The 24,384-nt window shown below is 29.5% G+C and overlaps 1 protein-coding gene across 2 annotated transcripts; it reads left to right on the top strand.

Moving 5' to 3' along the window:
- Positions 1-3,360: 3,360 nt before the first annotated feature.
- On the top strand, positions 3,361-23,341 carry LOC132932278 (cytokine-inducible SH2-containing protein-like). Of its 2 annotated transcripts, none has more exons than XM_060998567.1 (2): positions 3,361-4,005; positions 21,392-23,341. In XM_060998567.1, the coding sequence occupies exon 2, from the start codon at positions 21,456-21,458 to the stop codon at positions 22,536-22,538; it is 1,083 nt and encodes a 360-aa protein (XP_060854550.1). In that variant the 5' UTR covers positions 3,361-4,005; positions 21,392-21,455; the 3' UTR covers positions 22,539-23,341. The 2 variants fall into 2 exon arrangements, with proteins under 2 accessions (XP_060854550.1, XP_060854551.1); XM_060998568.1 differs by lacking the exon at positions 3,361-4,005 and adding an exon at positions 15,254-15,526.
- Positions 23,342-24,384: the final 1,043 nt, after the last annotated feature.

A 24,384-nucleotide genomic window follows, 5' to 3' on the forward strand; every position in this document is an offset into this window, starting at 1 on the left:
TAAATTTAAATTGAATTAAAAATTCAATAATTATATTATTGAAAAATTATTATTAAATCTTGTATAATGTTGTATAGAATTTAAGGAAAATTAAATGAAAACATCTTTTATTTTTATGTAAAAATTCATATAATATTTTATACTATGTATTTATTTGTTGACAAAAAAATCAGTAACAAGTTGTTTTTTTTTTTTTTGGAAAAACTTATTTTTAACTTATGATTGAAACTTTTTCATCAAAATATTATCTCATTATTTTTATGTATGTACATGTTTGTTCCGCAAAAGACCGCGGATATTCGAGAGTACACTGTATAGTGTATAATATGCTTCGTAACAATTGTAATATATGGTACTAAAGAACTTAAGTTAACAAGGTTCCTATTCACAAAATCACAACTTAGGTAATCTCACTATCCTCACTACGGCACGTTGGTATTGTTTTGTGCTGTAAAAATTAGTTTAACCTACATACCAAACTAGGAAAACATCACAGATAATAATATGAAGTATAATATTTAAGATTATCTAATTATCTTTAGGAATGTAGGTATTCTGTAGTAATGTATTTATTCACCCGCCTTCTTTGTATAGAATTGATTTTTCAGATTGAAGTATTGAACATAATATATCATTCATAATCGACTACAGTGATTTACTCAATAACGTGGTACCTACACTTAAAACCTGCTATACAGTAGTAGCTAGTTCCTTGGTGTTTTCGAGTACTATGAATACTCGGATAATACGTGAGGATCATCACGCATATCTATCAAACATTGTATGATATAACAGGACATAAACCTAGTGGGACATAGAAACACGACTTGTAAGGAAAGGTATGCAATATTTAAGGACAAGTGGTGGTGAAAATTGCAAAGCAAATGTCAAGTCAAAATGGATTGGGGTACCAGGGTAATACACCTATCATCAATGGTGTTGTTTTCCGTTTAAAAGTTGCTCTATTTTCCAAGTGATTAACGAAGTTTTTGTGTTCAATTTTTCGCATCATCGTTTTCCATTCCAAAATAAAACGACTATTACTCATTATAATTTATAATATTAATTTAGTGCTGTCCAAATGGGTTAGGTTATTACATACCAAGTAATGACTGCGTGAAATATTTGTGTATGTAAACTATACTGGTGTCACAGGGAAGCTTACAAATGGTAAGTAAATAAAATATTTTAATAGTTAATGTTGCAGACTATGATGTAGTGTTTAGTGATTTACTGATTATTATGAATTTTAGTTTTTAATTACTGTAAGGAGTAAAAACTAAGTAATGAAAGATTTAAGCTATTTAGTTTATTAAACATTTGCAATAGACTTGGTAGCTTAATCAAAATATAATAATTATTACTTAAGTAATAGAGAACAATAAAATATGAAAACATTTTATCTGGAAGAGTGAAAATGCACTCCTCTCGGATCCCACCACACACATAGCAATTATATAGACTCATATATTAAGTATGTCTAGATATTACAATTATTATTGTCTCGTATCATATAATAGAGTAATATTTACTATATTTAAAGATATACTAGACACAAGAACCGGCTGCTAAAATCTGGCCGTCTGTTTAAGCCGTTTAAGGTATACTTTATACTATAAAGTTTATAGTATCATTTAATAATCAATATCTCATAATATTTAAATTAATATGTTAAAAAAAAATATTATATGATTATGTGAATTGATATTGTATAGTGCAGCGATAAAACTTCTTTTACATTTCAAAAAATAAACGGTTGATTTGGTGTTTTTGTTTAACACTTAGCTGCAACATTTAACTGCAGTGTGCCATAGAATATTATAGTAATCTATGAATCATTATTACTATTTATTAGCCAGTTTGAGTGTTTTTTCTTTTTCATATATTTATAATACAACTTTTTTTTTATAAAATTGCTAAGAACTTTTGCACGATTCGCTAGTTTACTACACATTATGGTTGGGAAATAAAATATTTAACTCAATAGATTTAATAATTAATTAAAAGATTTATCTCTATTCGAAAAAAAACATTACACCTACAATACCATATTATTATTATATCACCGTTTCGGAAGGGATACAGCATACAAGACATGACGTAAAATATGTAATTGTAATACTTACTGGTATTTAAAAATAAAATAAAATATCTATTCATATAATTTAACCTATATAAGTATATAGGCACCTAGATTTAAAAATATCATAGCTAGGGTGCTTAATGTTACTCCTTCCCCTTTAAAAATTAAATTTAATGTAATGGCTTATGTATTTAACACGGTTGTTTAACCGTACATATTCATAGAAATTAAGACATGGATCTTTAAAAATTAACAAATTTTTTCATTAAAAAGATCTAAATTCGTCAAAATATATTTTTTTAATCCTGTAAAGTGTTGTTTTGTTTTTTTTTTCAATCTTAGTGTATGTTGTTGCATATTAAGTTCATATGTATATTGTATTTCAAAAATGTTTATACACGTAAATATATATAATTAATTAATTTATTAACTAATATAATTTTATTTCGAATGTGGTGGCAACTATTAAATACCTGTAAAACACAGTACCTATAACCACGTTGACGTCGGGCCTGAAGTAAGGACTAACGTTCTTAGTCATAACCAAGGACGTATTGTACGCTTACATTTGTTGCTTAAATAAAAAAAAAAAGAATGTTCTAATTCGTTTTTTTTTATTCGAAGGAGCAGAAGAAAAATGTATTTACTACATTAACAACATTTGATAACAAATTGTATACGGGGTGCTGCTCAACACGTACACAAAAAAAAGAAATGCAACGTGTGTCCAAACAAAACGAGCATGAAAAATATAGACTGAAAAAATCAAATTCCGTACAAATAATATACTATAGTGTGTTACATTATACATTTTCAAAAACATATTTCTATATGGGTGTATGGTGACGTATAATGCGTATTATATAGGTATCGATATAACGTTATACACTATAATATATCGTATTGTGTTTATTTCCTCACGGACCGACAACATCATCGCCAGCCATGAAAACCAGCCACTAAAACGCGCCGAATTCTCTGCCCCCTTCGCCCCCCCCCCCCCCCGCTCCCCGCCGGCGACCGCTCCTCCGCCCGCGCCGGCACACTCGTGCGCCCCGCCGCGACGCCCACACACCCGGCGTGGTCAGGGGGTGGCAATATTATATACGCGCCGCCCGTGTTGCCTTACATTCCTCGGCCACCAGACAACGACGCGGTGGACTCCTCGTGGTCCGCATGCTTCGCCGTCGCGTTCGAAACACCCGTCCCATTTTACCACTCTCGAGTCTCGGTATTTCTGTAATTTTAGTTACGGCCCGTGTCGTCTTCGTTTACCACCACCGCCGCCGTTCCCGAGGCAGCTGCTGCGGCGACGGCCGTTTGTCGTACGTACGACGCGTGTGCGTGCGCGCGCGCGCGCCGTCCGGCCGCCGTAGTGTGCCGTACTACGGTGTGCGTGCGGAGCAGCGATTGTCGGGTCGGTCGACGGACGGACGACATCGGAGACACCGCCACGCCGGTGGTAAAGAACCGCCACTATATAATACTGTAGTCAGTACTGGACCGGCACGCGAACCGTCTCCGCGTGGTTCATTCAAACCGGCCCGTCCGTCGAAAATAATATCATGTTGTTTCGTATACATTTCGTCGTTGTGCCGGCGCACGTTTCCGTTTCCGCCCACGCGTTTGCACAGTGTGTTATGTGAAAAATGTTTAATAATAAAAAATTATTATTGTTTTTGTTTAAATTATAACAATAGTGCGGCGGTTATCAATTAAAATTTATTGAATCGTTTGAGTATTTTTTTTTTTTTATCGTTTTTCCGTCTAACAATATAGCCTACTCGATGCGCACTCGACTTAATCCGATACTACTGCCGAAGAATACACTTCTTTTATCTTTTCACACTCTTCGGTTCGACAACGACTTATAAATCTATCGGTGTTTTTTTTTTTTTACGGACTACAAACACGCACTACAGGTATTAAGATTTTATTCGTTTTTATTTTTTTTTCATTATATCGATATCGCAGGTATCACACTGCACGACATATTTTACATGTTTTAATCGAAAAATACATTTATTACTATAAGGGGCCTGTTAATACTCGCCAATTATTTATTATTTACTATACAGTTAAAAATTAAATCTTATTTACTACATTATAAATGGATAACTGATGATTCTATACACATATATGAATTTTAACCACCACCTGCTGAATTCATCCACTATGATTAAAACACTTGTGATTTGTGTCTACATAATGTTACAATAGTTAATACGGAATGCCTTAATGTTACAATTGTATTATATTATATAGTTATAACGAATCTATTGTATTAATAATTAACATAGATATCGTTAATAAATCACGTTTAATTCGTGTAACTAAAATAAAAAATAACTTGATGGTACCCAATTGAAGATAATATGAGTCAAATGACCATGAAGTTCAATAAGTGTCAATTTATGGTACTTAATCTAAATACACTTTAACAAACATTAGTTACGACTTACGTTGTTTATTTTATCGTTTTTGTTCAGTATGCGTTGGATTTGTCAGTATTTTGAATTAAGATGTTTGTTTTACATTTTAATGGCATAAGATTAGGCAATATGTTTTTCAGTTTTCCACTAGCTTGTTATACAAAACTAATAGTTACATTAGGTAATGCATGTATCAAGTGGAGTAATTATTGAAATGTGCAACTAAGCCATCTTAACGTCATAATAACACTAGTTATGAATTCTAAGAAAAGCATAACGTACATATTTGCTTTAAATCTCAGGTCTTTAGGTTATTTATAATATTATACTGTTCAAGGCGTTCGAAGTAAATAAGACAACATTATAATAAATAAAAGTGTTATCACGTATTATGACTTATCTAATTATTAAGAACCACTATTCACTATACATAATATTTTTTTACCATTGATACACAAAAAAGATTCCGAAATTACGTCCATTAAAAGGAAGGAAAATTTAAAAATTGTTTTATTACTTAATTCTCATTAATTGTGTATGCGTGTGCACCTATATACTATATAGATACTATTATTGGTACTATATACCTGTAAGACTTCTAAAATTATGGTTAGGTTAGATAACTAAGTTGGTCAAAAAAAAAATATATTTTATAAACAAATTAAGTATTTTAATTTATTATATTACTTAATTAAGTAATTACCTAATAATTTATAATATTATTAAATACTGTAAAACCTTCCCTAACAGACACCTCCAAATAGCGAACGTTTTTTTCGAGTTTTTTTAGAAACAAACTAAAAACTTTTTACAAATTAAATCTTCTGAATAGCGGACAGAATTTCAGCGACTGAGAGTCCGATATTTAGAGGTTTCACGGTATATGTACCTATCGTATTTCATGGAAGAAGATAACATAAATTACCTATTATGACTTTTTTTATATACATTAAGAGGATGTCAGTATTTAGTGTAATATTTGTTTGTTCTATGAGTTCTCTTATGACTCACGCGTAATATTGATAAAACGCATTCACGTAATGTCGTTTTATGATTTTTAAGTCGTGTTAGAGTAAAACAGTTATTATAAAAATTTTAGAGGGTTTGTGATATTGGTTTGGTTTTATATTTTATTATTATTTATGAGTGATTTTACTATAAGATTATTAAAAAACAAATATTATTTTAAGATTCTGTTGTGCCTTGTGCACCATTGTGGATTTAGAGGGAGGGTTAAGTTCAAAATCATATAATATCCAAGATTATTTGGTGTTACAATGTTAAATATTAAGCTTTAATATGAGGTTAAACATAATATATACATAAAATGTAACATAATTTATCGTACTTGCCGTTTTTTTAGTACGATTAATTATGATTTTTTGAATGAGTACATTATTACAATAATATAATATTATTTATTGATAGTCTACTTTTTTGATACAAATACCTTACGGTAGTAAGTATCTACATTTTACACGGCAATTTAAAATTGTACACGGCTTTTAATTTTTATATAAATTATGTAGGTTTACCTACCTATTATAGAACAGAATACTATTTATTTATGACAAGATTATTTTGGTTAAAAAATGTATAAATAAGATACATAGTTGATAGCCATATTATTATTATCATTTATCACTTATCAGTATTAGTTCATATTTTATAAATATCACTCACTTAAATCAAATAGAACGTGAACATAATGTATACGATTTAGGTCGGTCAAATTAAATTCATTTTTTTTTTTAAATTATTATATGTTATTGTACCGACATTTTATCTATCACATAGTAGTATCGATAAATTCATATTATTATACAATATTTAAGATTTTTTTGAAATGTTTATATAATTTAAAAATACGTTTTACGGTTATCGTTCATTATTGCAGTTACTTTGTTATTTATTTTATACACGTTGATACAAATGACAAATTTGTGTAAAATAAAACAATATGGAAATAAATACTAGGTACACAGAAGACAGAAAAATTATGAAGGTTTTTGTAAAACAGTAGAATGAACTTTATAGTGTAACAAAAATATCAAAAATATCTTTGAAATTTGATGTCTTATAAAAATGTAGTCAAGCATAAAAGAAGTTTTGATAGCAGATGAGTAGGTCTTATGCAACATTTTATAACATTCCTAGCTATATGTAGTATATATGAAATTTGATACAGAATAAATAATATTACTATTTTGTTTAACTAGAATCGGATTTTTATATAGTGACAACTGGATATTTATGACTTTATGAGGTTTTGAAGTAAATGTTTTTGATTCACTGAACAACCTTATCTTTGTAATTAGCGGAAGACTGTCTTACTAGTTTTGGATGGTTGTAGAACATTATACGGTCATATCAAAAAAATAAAAACCGCGAAACTGTTTATATTATTATAGATAGTAATAACAGTTGATATGGCGGATAGTTTGTAGTATTTAAAATGGCAATAAAATATATAAATTTTACATGATTTATTATTACACATTAAATAGGTAGGTTATCTGTGTAACCCTATAGTTTTATTTTAGATTTCCAACAGAAATAAATAAATACTTAGTCATTAATATTTAATATCATAAGGTAAAATATACATGTTATAAATACTTACAATTATTGGTTTCTAAAAATGAAAATGTGTGTATAAATTGTGACTAAACTTATAAATTTAAATACATTTTGTTATTACTTTATTTTCGTGCTGTGTTCAGGATTTGTGAATTTCTTTTAGGATTAACTTTTGAACAATTTAATCTTATCTCATCTTGTAAAATATATCTATTTTATTTTTTCCGTACAATAGTATCCGTGACCCTGCAGTTATTACCAAATTATTTTCATTTTTCAAAGTGTCCGTTTATCATTTTGAAAAACGAGTAAGAATGCAAATCAACTATTTTGATTTATATACTGCACTATCATTCATGGAAGTGTAGTTTTTAACATAATACCAATACATATATCATGATAATATACACTATACAAATAATCTTTGGCATAAAAAAAAATCGTCAAAATATTTAAAAATTGCTCATTGATTCGTCAACGGTTTCCGTTCTAGAAACAATGTACACAAAACATGACGCAACCGCAAGTTGTAAGTGTACCTAGATATTATAATATTAATAGAATTTGAGAAAAATATAAAAGTTGTCGAAAAAACCATAATGACCCTTTAAAATTATTGTAATATGTAATATTTTAGGAAAATCAGCTCTTAATCCACAATTATTTAACCCACATGGCTACATACATTAACAGTTTTGTTTAGAAAAAAACTTCCTATATCTAAATATCTTATACATATACCTATAGGCTATAATATAATATTATATTATAGACTATAGTCAACTTCTAACGTGTACAAAAGACTAAAATTTAATAATAATTATATTTTATTTTATTATTATTATAGGCGTAGCTTAGTTAAGTTAGATTGTACCAGGTTGGTTAGGTTGCTATTACTGAAACCTGAAATATTTCAAGTAACGTAAGTATTGTTAAAACAATATTCAATAAAACAGATATTAATACTAGCTAATCTCAGTACATTCTTACAGAAATAAAATAAATGATTTTCCGCATTAGTATCTCGAACTATCTTGGTATTTATTAAGGGGATTATAAGCGGTGATATTCTGTTTTTATCTAACATACGAGTATGTGCAATAGACGTCTTCTATTTCCAACTGATCGATTGATAGAATGAAGCGATAAGAATTTTGAAAACAGATTTGTCATCAAGTCTGCTTAACATCGCTTTTCCCATATTTTTGATATTATCCTCCACAATTCTAAAAACGTATATTAAAAAAAAAAAAATTATTGAAAAATTAATATATTTCAATTTTTGCAGAAGTTAAAATCAAAAATGTGGGAAAGTCGATCTCACGAAGACTTGATGATAAATTCAAATCTGTTTTCAAAATTCTTATCGCTTCATTATTTATTTTCAATCGGTACGTTGGAAATACGTATGCACACGTCTATAATCCTATATTGCGTGTTAGTTAGACAAAACAGAAAATCACCGCTTCTAATCCCTTTAAGAGGATGTCGCACCCACATGTGTTGTTTCCATCTTACACACGTACGACATAGTAAATTTTCGTTCACCAGTTTCAATAGTGTACTTTTAGTTTTGATATTAGAGTGAATTGACCGATTATCAAACTTTTAGGCAAGAATATTATTTGTGTTATTTCGTTAGTTTTTTAAATTATATTTTAATTTTTAAGCGAGTTATGAGTATGTAATTTTATTAATATTTAAAAATGCTTATAACTTACATATAAAATAAATTATTGTAAAAAACTGACGAAATAACTCAAATGGTATTGATACCTTTAAATTTGATAATAATTCATTTCACTCTAATATTTAAGCTAAACTCACAAAATTGGAACTACTAGACGTATATTTTGTTATGATATGCATTAGTAAGACGGAAAAACACATGCGGGTAAGACGTTCTCGTAATAATATAAATAATTATATTTTAATATTATGAGAGAATTATTAAAACTGCCATTTAAATATGCATAATTTATTGTTCATATATCATTTTGATGTTTGTTAAATTAGGTAAAAAAAAATATTTTTTTTAATTACAAAATCAAGATAAATATTTTTAAAAATTGTTCTATTATAATATTATTGATAGAATTAAATTTAAATTACACGACCTAAAATGTATGCCTGCGACACTCGTTACATACGCTGTGCATCACACGATTATCATACCCATAAAATTGAAGTATTTTATATGACTTATAATATTTATTAGATATTATACTCTGTACATGTAGTAAATTCTTAATTTCATGCGATATTTATTATTTAACTATAAAATACGTTGCCACTTCCAGGCATTGTTTTGTGTTTTACTCATATTTCACGGGCTTATGAATTATGGATATTTTCCAAAAACGTATGATTGGATCGAGAAAACTTTTATAGTTGTTCCTTTAAATATTGCAAAAGTTATTCTAATTCTTTAAAACTAATGTATTATAATTGTCTCAGTTGATATATTTTAATATATGTTTCGGATTTTTAAGACTTTATATATTTCTGGTACTAATTATATCATAGTATTATTTTTATTTATTTTAAATTAAATTGTTGTTATACAAACCACGTTGTCAAAAACATATTTATTAATCACAATTGTCAATTTAAAAAATAAATATATAGGGAGCATAAGAGTAAACATTAATAGTAGGTACTGTCAACTGACAATTTTATTACTGTAGAAATGACATCAGTATATTAAAGAACGTAGTTTAAAACAGGGCACAGGCCATACGAAATCAAAACTTCAGTTTTCAGATGTAAACATTGAAAATTCACCACTTCTAATGAAGTTTTATCAATTGTTTAAAAACTCAAAAATAATAAATCATTTGGTCAAGTTCTCATAAACAACAAAACAGTTAAAAACTTTCATCAAAAACTATCATTCTTCTCACCTACATCTTTAATGCCATATTTCGTTTATCTTATTTACCAACCACTTGGAAGTCAGCACTTATATAACTATACTCAAATCAGGAAAACAACCTGATGTGCCTGAATCTTACTGACCAATCAGTCTTCTGTCCGCGTTTGGAAAAATTTTTGAAAAATTTCTTCTCAAGGAACTCGTAACTTTTGCACTTTAACAAAACACCCTTCCCAACTTCCAATTTAGTTTCCAAGCCAAACATGCTACTTTCCACAAACTCCACCATGTGTGGTCCACATTGCTAATGTTAACATGCTAATACTGGTAATCGGACAAAATATCCAAATGTATCCGTTTTTTCGAAAATAAGTGTATTACACTACTTTCTAATAAAATATAAATATATTATATTATACTACATAAATTCCTACAACTGAAAATACCTAAATCGGGACATATGCTGACGGTACCGCAGTCCTTTCATCCAGTCAAGACCCCTTTGAAGCGAGTGACCTACTCCAAAACTATCTAAACACCTTAACCCCATTGGTTCAAATATTTGAAAATCTATAGATTAAACGACTCCAAATTATCTCACGTCACTTTCTGCCTCTGTCTTGGTGACTATCCTCACATAAAATTCGAGAACGCAACCATTTCACACGCAAATTAAGTAAAATATCTCGGTCTACTGTTTCGATAGAAAACTCACCTGGGCCTACAATCTTGTATAAATAGTAAATTTTCATTAAAATAAATGAATTAAAAAATTATATATTATAAATGCAAAAAAAACAATATAGTACGCCGTGTTCTACTTTAAAGGTCGCAGAACCTTACTTTTAATTGCCATAACTCATCTTTGTTTTCAAATTTTAAATTATTGAAATTACAGTTGACGTACTTATATATGTACGTAAATGAAATGTGAATGCCCCTAATGTTCTCGCCTGTGCCTGTTTATTTTACACAGAATCGTTTTACCCTAACTTTTCTCTACTATGTATAATATTATATTGATTAAAATTCCCGAGAAATATGAACCCAAGGTATCCATAATATGGTGTAACTCTCTGTCTCCCTCGTATATGGTTAGAGTGCAGAAACTATTACAGAAACAAAACGACAAGAAAAATGACACTTTTTCATTTTTTTTTATCATATGCTAAAACAGTGTAGATTTAGTTGTATGTAAGATTTTTCGAAATAAGTCAATAACGTTTAAATTTAAAATACACTATATTGTAATTTGTAAATACTACTATAAAATTAATTGATAGTGACTTGATATAACTTGTAGGAATCGTAGAATTTGTAGACAAAAAACAATTTAATTAGTATGCTTAATTTTAAGTTATAAAACGTTGTAGGTACTTTATAAATGTAAAGAATAAAGATAAGGAGGTTTATATACATATAATATTTAATGAATTTAAATTTAAATTATTTTATTTATGTTTATTTTGGAAGAAACCTTAACAGTGAAAAATGTATTGTTTAATATATAAATATACAGATATAGATTAGGTATAGTTACATATATTGTATTTTAATTATATTATTTATGTTTAAATTGAAGTAGCCTTAACGTGTTCAAGATAAAACTCAAATACACATTCTCGGAATCACGATTCCCTTAAAACAGGTGCAGTCTAGTGTTATTACAACTATTTTATGCTGATAGAAAATTATTTAAACAACTTATTTATTTACATTTTAACCTCTGAATAGGCTTATAAATATTTCATAGTATATATATATATATATTAGTATGTTTACTTAATATGTATAATATATTACGTTCACGTTCTTTTTAATACCTCCGGAATCGTGATTCCCAGAACGTGTATTTGTGCTTTATCTTTAACATTGTTAATGCTACTTCAAATTAAACATGAATAATATAATTTAAATTAAAATACAATATATTATGTATCTATACCTAATCTATATCTATATGTTTTTATAACGGACAATGGATTTTTCATAACTTATAAGTTATAATTAATCCTCAAATAGACTATTTCTAATTAAATTGTATTTTTTTATCTACAAATCCTATAATTTTAAAAAGCTTCCAAGTTATTATAATTTATAGTATTAAGAAATCACAATATAATGCACTATTTATGCACTTAAAATGTAATAATTTGTACAAAATATTTAACTATTTAAAAATTTTCAATTTTGACAAGATGATGGTTTGAATCGTAGACACCATGAAACATTCTAGGTTTTTACTTTTCTCAAAATAACTATTTATAACAAAGTTAAAAACAAAATTAGGTACTCTTACATACTTTCAACCTTGGTTTTTTAAAAAACAAAATGCTTTTAGAAAATGAATTTTTTGGTTTATTTCAAGTTATTTTCAATGTTTAAAAAACAACACGGTTTTTTAAATCGCTAGCTAAACCTATAGTTAATGAGTCCATAAAATGTAAAAACAAATACATTTTATAAAAATCTAAAACATTATAATATTGAAAAAAAAAATTATTAAAAAACTTAATATTTATTTACCTTAATAGGTTATTAGCAGTTAACTTATCAAAAATCTTATCATCTTGGCTATCATTATTCAAAATAGTTGTGTATAAATATTAGTTTTTAACGAGTTAAATTTATTTTGGTTAAAAACATTTGTCAGCTAAAAAAATAAATGCTCTAAACCGTGATTAAATATTTTATTTAACTTTACTATAAGGTATTTATCTTATAAAACGCCTGTACAATATATAACTAAATCTGAATTATATCAAGTATTATAAGTACGTGGATTTAAAAAGAACATCACAACTGTATAGTCTATTCAACTTATTTCAACTGACTGTGGGCTGTGGTGGTATGATTATAGCATAGAAAAGTGTTTTCTCTAAATAAATATTGTAGGTCGTGATTTTTTAGTGCAGTTGAAATTACTTTTTTCATTTTAATCGTACATATAATCATCAGGACGGCAGACACAAATCTCGAGGGTTTCTGAGTTCGAAGAATAATATATGAAAAGTCCGCCACCAGTATTTAGGTATATATATATACGAGTCCACTTCCCACGCGTATACCATTGTTACATTTAAGTTGATGGATAATATTATTATGTTGTATTAATTTGTCTTCAACATTCGGTGCACTGGAAACAACACCTGGTTACGGTAATTTTACTTTCAATGTTAATTTATTTTTTCCTTTTCAAAAATATATTCGCATGTTTTCAATATTATATTTTTCTTGTTTGCCGAAACGTGCTTAAAATTGTAATCACAATTTTATAATGCATTTGAAGCATCATTTGAGGCAGGCGCACTTGCAATTTTACACTAACAAAAGTCAAGTCATTAATTTCCATTAAGAGTTCTACGAAATTGCTTTCTCCCGCGTATATTATATGCGTTCGTCGTTTGGCTGTCGTATTACAGTCATTAATTATTATTACATTAAACTTTCACTGAGGAGAAAAATTGTCGTAACGGCGTTGAATTATGAATGAAACTTATCATTATTATTCTTACAGCTTGATTGTATATATCTGTTTCCCACGAATAGATTATAAAAATATATAAACGATAATAATAATTAATAATCAAGAATGGCTCTCGAGAATTACTAATTAGTAATTAGGCCAATTTAACGTCGATTATCACGCGGATAAGTAAAAAAAAAAAAAAGCATAACGAAAAACAAATTCCTGCGCAACATGTGAATACATTGCAATGTATATCGTACGTAAATATAACGTTATTTTCTACATAATGTTCTACGAATCGCACATCAGTAAATTGTAAAACAACCATTTCGATATAATTTAATACGATTCGATAACGAAACAATTCATGTATTGTTCCGGGTCGTTGTTGCGCCCGAGGGTCGAGACTATAATATTATTATAATATCATTATATAATATTATAATATTATATTTAACAATTAATAGCTATCATAAGTTATAGTATATTAGTATTTACTTATTAGTTATTATAGTTATTTCTGTTAAATAAAAGGGTTCGTGAATTTCCACAGTATACTTAATATTATATTATTATTATTATTATTATTCATAAACAACGAATGTGCGTGCGTAATTCGGCACACCTATGTGTATTTCTAATACTGAATGACGCGATCACTGAATATTGTATGATTACAGTAGCTACTCACCGCAGTAGTAATTTATTAAAGGTATTAACATGAGTAATATGACGTGTTCTTTTAAACTTAAATGTAATTGCTGTTTACCGGAAATGGTCACTCGAGTCCGCAACCACAAACATTGAATATTTTTTGAATTTTTTATTTAGAAAATATTATAAAATTTGTACATCATTGCACAATTAAATTTTAACACAATATTATAATGATAGAACAAAGAAAAAATATGAACAATTTTGAATTATAAGCCATACCGAGAACAATTTCAACTAAGTATAAAATAATTTTTTATGTTATGTTATTCTTTTTATTAATATTTTATGTTTTGGCTAATTTAATAGATCACGATATCTGTTCCGCGTAAGTAAATTTTAATTAAGGTTTCCTGGGATTCTCAAGATGGGAAGCTATTTTGTTGTGAAACATTTTGTAATATATTTATTTTTTCGTGCGTGGTTTTTAAGTATGACTCGCATGTGTTGTCTGTAAAAATAAATATTAATCAATATTTAAAAATGTTCATAATTTACTCAAGAACTAAAATATTGTAAAAAACCGACTAGAAAACATAGATATACCTAATATTCTTACCTTTGAGTTTAATTATAGGTCATTTCACTCTAATAAGCTACACACAAAATTCGTTCTACTGAACGAACATTTGTTATGTTATATGTTTGTAAGACGAAGACAACACATGACGGCAGCGGCGTTATTTTAAGATTAAAATGGAGAGTATGTGTAGGAAAGTCTATTTAGAAATTCTGTAAAATTCTAAATTCAAGAAAGTTTGAATCTTTTTTCCATTTTATTTTTCGGCATTACCCAAAGTTGCCACCACCCGTAGAACGAAATAGTCTCGAATAGGGTATTATTCAAATAGTTGTCAAACATAATCAATCTTGTTAAAATAAGTAAATAACTCCGCAAATAATATTAGTGATTTTTGTATGTGTGAACGATTACCACTTGATATAATTACATTTATACGCGGACGCGACAAAAGAGTTTAGTAAAATAGAATAGGAGGAGGAATACTCGGGATTCATTATCGACGACGCGTGGTTTAAGACGTTTAAGTAGATTTTATTAATGTTGTTATAGTGTCATAATTTGTGTTCTACATTACACAGTTCGGTGTTGATGACGCCGCCGTTAAGTCTCCTGACATTTTTAATCCCGTCTGGCGTAATAAAAATGACTTCATAGTTAATTTCCTCTCGATATCCGAACGCACTCATATTATTTATACATAGTCAGTCAGTGTTCATACTTCATACCAATACACAAGCATATTATATCATACAACGTGCGTACCTATATATAAAGCAGTGATATAAATTATAGTATAATAACAGCACAACATATCTTATTCGTATCGTCGTCTTCATCGTTGCATTTCAGGGTATGTATTATAATTTAAAAAATATGCATATATATATATACATTTAAGCAAAAATATCACTTCATCGAGTATGATTATGAATACTAATATAATACTATGTATAATAAAATATAAGATTTGCTTAACAATAATATATCGGCCGTTGGAAATCCTCGAGTCGTAAACGTCAAACGTCGTTATATGTAAAATTATATATTATTTTACCGAGTCCGACAAATATAAAATATATAGATTTGAAAAAATCCGGTCAGAACATATATGTAACATATACCTGCGTGATGCACTGTACAGGGTAATCAATTTAACATAATGCACTCATTCCAGAAAACACGTGTATTTGAAAATATTTCTTTTAGATAATTATAAGTCGTTCCAAGCCAAACTTTTTTTGGAAAAAATTATATTTTTACTATTTTTTATCGTTATTAATTTAAGTTTTTTACTCTTTTGAATGATGCATTTTTAATTTCATATCCCGAAGCAGAATATTATTTGAAGTAATTCGGTCTATAAAATTTGTCCAAAATTTAATTTTTATGTATATGATTTGTAAACAGAAATTAAAATATATAATAATATGTGGACTTTAAAAAACGTAAAAACTTAAGAAACGATAGTTATCAAAAATAGTAAAAATATATTTTTTTTAACAATTAAAAATTATGAAAAAAATATTATCATCATATTGAATAGTTTTTGAAATAATAAGCGTCTTATATTGAATGGATCACTCGGTTTAATGATTTGTGCACTATGTTCGGAGTATGTATATCAACGTACATTAGTATATAGGTATGATCAAAAATGAATTATAGTGTGAATTATGTATGTACTATTTATTATACTAGTAAGCTTGTGATACAAACGCGGACAGTATACGTAATTACTGATTACAGTATGCTGAAACGCGATTACAGATTTCTCGGCGAAATATACGCTTCTATAGGTGTCTCGTGTTGATGATGATAATAATTCACCCGTCCCGGGCGCATATTACATATTTTAATATGTATACCTTATATATACGTATTCATATGAATATCCGCCCGATTTTGCAGAATATTAATCTCCCGTCGCCCATCGTTGTTTTAACATAAACATATTTAGTACTACGTAAATGTAGGTACATATATATTATATAATATGATGCCATTATGACTATATATTTTCGATAATTTTTATTTATAAGAAACCATGTATATTACATTTTCAGACCTTAATATCTAGAATTAAAAATCTTATCAAGCATAAATCGGAAAAAAATTAAATAAATTAGAATATTGCAAGTAGCCTATATAATAATTGTCTCTAGAAAAAATCGTTATATTTCATTTTAAGAATATTTTATGTTTTCGACATTTTTTTTAAGAAAATCCATGAAGGATTTTACATATTAAGTTTTTAATTTTTTTATTTTTGTTGGCCAAGAAACAAAAATTGTATCGACATAAATTGAAATAAACTAGTCGAAACATTTTAAACGATTATAAATTAGTTGAAATTCTAAATACTTTGAACTTTTTATATTGTATATAAATGACAATGATAATAAATAAAAATAGTATGTTTCAAAATTTGAACAATTAATATTTTTTAATTTACAGTTACGTAAATAAAATTTAAAAAAAAAAACTAAAAGAGGTCGAAGATTTTTTTTAATGTCTAGACATAGCTTAAAAATCTAAAATATTGTAAGAATTATTTCAAAATAATATAAATATTAGGTGAACAATTAAAGTATTTACGGTCATTCGTTTTTTTTTGCATAACCGTTTCTCGGTTTTTTTCTTTGTTTTTTTTTTATTAAAAATAATACGGGGAATTTTTTACTTTAAAACCATCAAATCCTAATACTTTATATACAGAATATATTTACATTATAGTATACTGAGTAAAGTTTATAATTATACTACCTAATAATAATTGTAGTGTAAAAGTCGGCTTCCTTAACGGAAATCGTGGATGGGGTGTCCTAGTTGCTTGTCCCTAGACTCCCTTAAAAAGTTAAAACCATTAGAAAAGAATTATAATATTTTAGATTCACGGATTTTATTAATAGAAAATGTTAAATTTATATTAAAGATAATTTGACAGTATATTTAAATACATATTTTGACTGTTAAAAATAAAAAATTTCTTATTATTCGATATAGCATGATCTAAAATTAAATTAAAATATACAAAGAAAATCTCATTGTTATAGTTACTACAGGGGTAGTCTTTTAATATATTTTTTATTTTTGGGGGAAGGGGGCATTTGTCAACATCTTACAAAAAAAAAACACGTCTTCTTTATTGTAGGAAAATTTTCAGGTCTGAGAAGCCGTGGCTCCACCCCTCCACCCATTAACCACCATAGACCTCCATACCTGTCTCAACTAAATTCCTGATATTCGTCAGTTGTCACGCTATATATCAGAATAACTATAGACAGTCGGTGCTAGCCGCAAATCAGAAAATAAATTATTTTAGTTTCATAAAATTTGGTTGCATTTGGCAACGTTTATTTTTGACCAAATTAGACAACGTTGTATTGTAATGCATGCGTCACGCAACGTGAGCGTTGGGAGGCCACCACCGCTACCCACAAATCAGAATATAAATTATTTTAATTTCATTTAATTTTGTAACAAATGGTAAAATGTTCATTTATTCATTTATAACTAAATTTGGTAACGTTGTATTGCAATGCATAATTATACTCTGGTGACAAAACGTAAATTGCGTAGGATAGAAGTGTCTACTTCATAATCAAACATCATTATAATTGTTTAATATATTTATTATTATTTTTTTTTTGTATTTTTTTTTCATCGCATGATTCACGACAACGTGTATAGTCTATTGACAGTTCCGGTGAACTAATTAATAATAACGAATCATAATATTGGCAAAATGTTTGGATGGTTGTCTATTGACACTATCCACATTATCTAAAATATACTCGACAATAATACGTATAGTGCAGCGTAGGTGCACATAAAAAATATCAGATGAAATGTTCTGAAAACGATTTTTCAACAAATTATGTTCCGTATACGCATGCACGTCGTCGCTTTAAATCCAATCGCGTGATGTACTACCATATATATTACACGTCTGACGTCTATCAGATTTTCTCCGTATTCATCGTATATCGTCGTGAGAAGACGCGAAAGTCTCCACGTCCGTACACATGTGAATATTTGATGTGCCTATATTCAATTTACATAACGCATAATACGAAGGTGGAAGGAAGCGTATGTATGTATACGTATTCCATTAAATTATACATAATACGTATTGTGTAGAGTAGGTATTTGGTATGTACAGAGTGATTCACCAAGCATACTCACCCCTTTTTTCCTTTAATAACGAATTTGTTAAAAATTCAGAATTTAATTACTGACTATACAGTATAAAATACTTATAATTACGATATTCTTATGAATTCTTAAGATTTGTCTTCTACTTAAAAAATGTTCTGTGGCGGACGGCGGTACAAACTTCTGTTTTTCAAATAAGAACTCTTTTTACTGTGAATTGTTTAATCGATGATTTTTTAAAAAAAATTGATTTACCTAAATCAAAATTCAAACGAGTACCTAATTTTATAGTTATTAAAATATTTATACAAAGAATAAAAGTCTATAAATAAAATAATTAATAAATGGTTTTAGAAAAATATAAATCAGATGTAATATTGGATCTAGTGTTATTATACTTGAATCTATTTTACAAATTATAAATGTTGATAGATTAGTATTAGGTAATTATTAAAATATACAAGTCACTATATATAGCCCTCATCTTCCAACTCTATTATCGTGGACCTATTATCCGCAGACACGAAGCTAAATAACTCAAAAGCTAATCGTTTGAATTTTGCCTTTGATACATAACATTTTTCAGAAAAAATATCCACTAATTAATTTACAGTAGAAAAAAGGGTTTTCATTTGAAAAACAGAAGTTTGTAAATCTATATTACCTACTTATATTTTACAAAAAAATCTCAAGGCTGAAAATATGGTTTTAAAGTATATTTAAATATTCCAAAAATCAAATTTTGAATAAATGCATAACAAAAAAGGAGGCAAGCCTGTTTGGTGGAATCATGTTGTGTTACATATTTATATATTTAGATATATTATTATAAAATTATTATTATTGTGTTACTATGTATAAAATCCTCGCGTATATATACAAATATTTGTTTTTGTGCTTTTCCACTTACAAATGAAAAATTATATTCCGCGTCGGCGGCGGCGTAATCACGTTAAACCCACGTTTTACCGGAAATCTGAACGAAATGTTCGAAAATATATTATTCCGACGCTGTCTGCAAATCTGATACTAACAGCACAATCCAAATCAAATACGTACTGTTAAATATTTTGCGGTACCTACGTAAAAATATATAATAATAACTGCTACACAACATATAGTTCATACAATATACATATAGGTGCATAATACATATTATTATGATATGATAATTGATAATTAACAAAAATGTACGTGTGACCGTGTGAATTTCAGTGACTTTGTTTATTAATAAACAAAAAAAAAGCGTCTATCGTGATTCGTGATGGTTGTAACCTATAGTCAATAATTATTTATAAATTACGTTATCTACGCACTTCCGTCACTAAAAATACAATCCGTATACTTTATGTATTATAATATAGTCGTTACTATGCGTACATTAACTGAATAACCCGGCTTCGCTCGTGTGTTAAATAATCGATTCGTAATAAATATTGGTTTTTTATTATAATTAAACTATTTAAAGCCTTGCCATGTAATATACAATATTTTTTATAATTTAACTTAATTTATGATATTTATAACTGATATGACAAGTAAAATTAAATTGTAAATAATAAGAATGATTTACTCGTAGGAGTATAATATTGGAACAACTTTGTGAAAAAAATCGTTTAATTTAAATGACACGCTAAAACACACACGTAATCTTTAAAAAAAATAAAAATCGGACGACGTGGTGACGCTCAGGATGAGGGTATTTGGAACATATGTGTGAAAAAAAAATTGGAAAAGTCAAATACTGTCGTCACAAAATTAGAACATAAAAAACGCCTGTTTTTCTTTTATATACCTATATATAATAAAAGTATTTCATATTTTATAATGTAATACGTTTAGAAAATCGAAACATGAGTATAATAGGAACTGAATGAATCTAATTCATATACCAGGTATATAATATTTTAATTGTTGGTCAGTGCTGCTATGCGCATATAATAATTACCCGAGCGTGTCATGCGACTTTTGCGATGTCGTGCCGAAATCAATACCGGGGCCCGTAGACCGCACGTGATAAGGCTTCCAAATTTTAAGGGCTTCGTTCTCGGTACAAACAATAATGCACGATACTTCTCTGGTTGTTTCATAGTTTTTACTCAGCGCTCGTGATTGTTATTATTATTATAAATCGAGTTTGACTCGACGGAAATAACGATCGATATTCGATAGACGATCGTTTTATCGTTATTATTAAAATTTTATCGCACATAACTATTACCATATACATCGTATATTGTTGACTGGAGCCGCGAATCGTATTATAATAATTAATAAAGGCGGTTACAAAGGAGGCAATTGGGGCAATCGCTCCCCCCCTCCCGTTTATTTTAAGTATCATATATTCCAATAAAAATTTTTTTTTTAAATAGATGATTACCTTTTTTTAGTTGATAACTAACAAATTGCCCCCCCCCCCCCGTTTAGGACCACTGTATCCGCCCTCGAACCAATATAATATATAGTATAGCGTGTGTGTCGTAATTAGGTATTTATCTATATAATTCATTATTACCTATACCTATCATTATTTATACGGTTGTTATCGATATTGTTTCAGTGGCGGCGATCGTACAGGCACTACTTCCGTGCGCGAGTCATTGTCGTCGGCCGCAGTTCGGTGTATGGGCCATGGGCAGAAGATGTTAAACACTTCGTGCTGGGAAACGGGCCGGCCGGATAACGGGAACAATGGCAGCGCTGCAGTTGTTGCATCGCCCGCGGCCGTGCTCCAGGACGCGGACAAGTCAATGCGATTGCAGGCTTGCTGGATCCGGTTGTGGGACAGGTGGGCGTGCGAACAACGAAACGTGGTCCTGTACCAGATGCACATCAATCACGCGCTGTCTCGAGAACGGTCCAAGCTAACGCTGGCCGGCGGCCGGGTGGTATCGTGCAAGCGTATTAAGCAGCAGCAGCAGGCGGAACCGTCGGATTCCCGGTTTAGTGCAGGCACGACCGCGGCCGTCGCGACGACGCTGCAGCCGTGTACGACCGCCGTCGGGTCCACCGCGGTGCATCTCGCCAGCAGGCGCATCGGTTACGCGAATGACGCGGACGACGACGACTACGACGACGTCACCACCGCCGCCGCCGCTTCGGTCGCGTCGCCCACCACGTCGGACGCCTCGGGCGCCCGTGACCTCCGCGTGCTGTCTACGGCTGTCGACCGACTCCGGGCGTCCGGTTGGTACTACGAGGGCGCCGGGGCACAAGCGCGGGCCGCGGAATCGCTGGTCGGCATGCCCGCCGGCCGGTTTTGCGTTCGGGATTCCAGACACTCGGAACACCTGTTCACGATGGACGTGCAGACCGGTCGCGCCGGCGAGCCCCGGCTGATGAGCGTCCGGTTCACGTACGCGGACGGCGCGTTCGGGCTGGACACGATGCCGCGGCGCGCGGACGCCCTCCGCGTCCCGAAGTTCCGGTGTCCGATCGAGCTGATCGACTACTACGTGCGGCTGTCCCGGATCGGGGCCATCCGCCAGATGCTCGTGTACCCCGTGTGGATCGACCAGTGCGGCCAGTTCTTCTCGTGGATGAACCTCCGCCGGCCGATGGTCAAGACCACCGACACCGAGTTCCCGTCGCTGAAGCACATGGCCCGGCTGGTCATCAACCGGCACAAGCGTCTCATCACCATCACGCCCACGTCTCTGCCAAACGAACTGATCGAATATTTACTACAATATCCGTATAGCCTGTGATCGTAATATTATAATATGTATATGATATAATTATTTTCCACGTCGTGTCTACGTTACATTTTTACTATTATTACTTTAATTATTATTTTTACTCTCATTCTTGATTTATTATTCTTTAGGTTTACGATATTTTAGTTGTTTAGCGCTCGTGTACAAACTATGATTACGTATTTATATATAGATGTGTATATATGATATTATATATATATTATAGAGACTATAGGAAAAAAGATATTGTGATGTATATACTATAGGTAATGATATATATATATATATAGATGATTTACCTATATATAGATGCCTACTATTTTTACAAACAGAAATAATTATATATTATTATTTTACTTTTTCTGTCGTCGTGAATTTTTTTTTTCTTTTCTATAGAGCATTATGCGTGTAATAAATATTAAACAATGTATTTCAATAGATTCGGGTTTTAACCGTGATATAGGTAAAACCACTTACCGTACAATTTATGTGTTAATGGCATAATGAAATGTTTAAGTAGGTGAGTTACTATTTATATAGTTACAGATATAATAATATAATATGACTAAATTATTACGCAAGATAAAAAAAAAAAGGAAATAATACGCTATCAAACGATAATTTTTTTTTTTATTTATTTTGCACGCATTTTCTTAATGTAAATATTTTTTAAATGCATATTTAATTTATATGTTATCTTTTTTATAGTAAATTATTATTATATCGTGTTGTTGTTTGTAATACCACATTTATTAGTTAATTTTAATTTGTAATAAAATTTCTGTTTCAAAAATACACAAAACGATACAATCAAATGTTGAATAAAAATGAGTTTTTAATGCGGTATTCCAATTCCAATTATATTCATAAAATCCAATTTTAAAAAAAAAACCTAAAAACAACTGTATTATGTTCACAGTATATACTATTGTATAACATATCACAAAGTTGAGTTAAATACTTTTTTAAACATAAATAGCGCATGCCAAAAAAAAGTTGTATTTTATATTATGTACAATATTCATTGTACACCATTACAATAAAAATAACACGTAGGTACAGTATATGCTTATACATAAATATATATTAATTCGTATGACATATACATTTTTTAATTCTATTCCGTGTTTACTTTTCTTTATTATGGTTGATTTGTAAGTAGAAAAAATATAACTAAACATATTATTCTATTAAGTATAATAATATAATGTATAAAAACATCGAAATATTACATTAAACATAATATATGAACTTAGTTTTAATTAAATGAATGGCTATAAATTATAATACATAGAATTAAAAAACCTGGCCAACTGTATGTATGAAATGTGTATGGATCACGTGAAAAAGTATTTAGGTTAATGTACTTTAAAATTCAAATATAGACTTGATTGATACGATTTTTAGGTATTAATTATAATACAGGTATCCGGTTTATATGCAACATCGCCATAAAAATAACAAGTTGTCAAAGAAACGATGAAAAATTATAGTTATTCACTAAAATGATTATAATAATTATCCGGTAACACGCACACAGTACAAAAATATCCGCGGAATGAAAGAGCCTATATAGGTACGTTACTATACGTTATCTTTATTTTTAATAAATATAATAACTAATAACTAATACTGTATTCGTATTGTATACAGTGTAGTAAACTTACACCGCCGCTTTACTATTATATATTTTAATACTATACCATTTATTATGGTCTATGGATTTTACATAAGCGCGTTGTTGGCCAACTAGATGTCGACGTAAAGTTTTTAAACGTTTTACACCACTAGATGATTTATTACCTAGATCACATACATCGTAACGTTATAATAGTTTTACTATAATTCACAAGCAATA

Source organism: Rhopalosiphum padi, chromosome 1 (genome assembly GCF_020882245.1).
Source record: "Rhopalosiphum padi isolate XX-2018 chromosome 1, ASM2088224v1, whole genome shotgun sequence".
NCBI lineage: Eukaryota > Metazoa > Arthropoda > Insecta > Hemiptera > Aphididae > Rhopalosiphum > Rhopalosiphum padi.

Excerpts from the sequence above, each read along its gene's own strand:
- LOC132932278 (XM_060998567.1), top strand. The coding sequence starts at position 21,456 with ATGGGCCATGGGCAGAAGATGTTAAACACTTCGTGCTGGGAAACGGGC.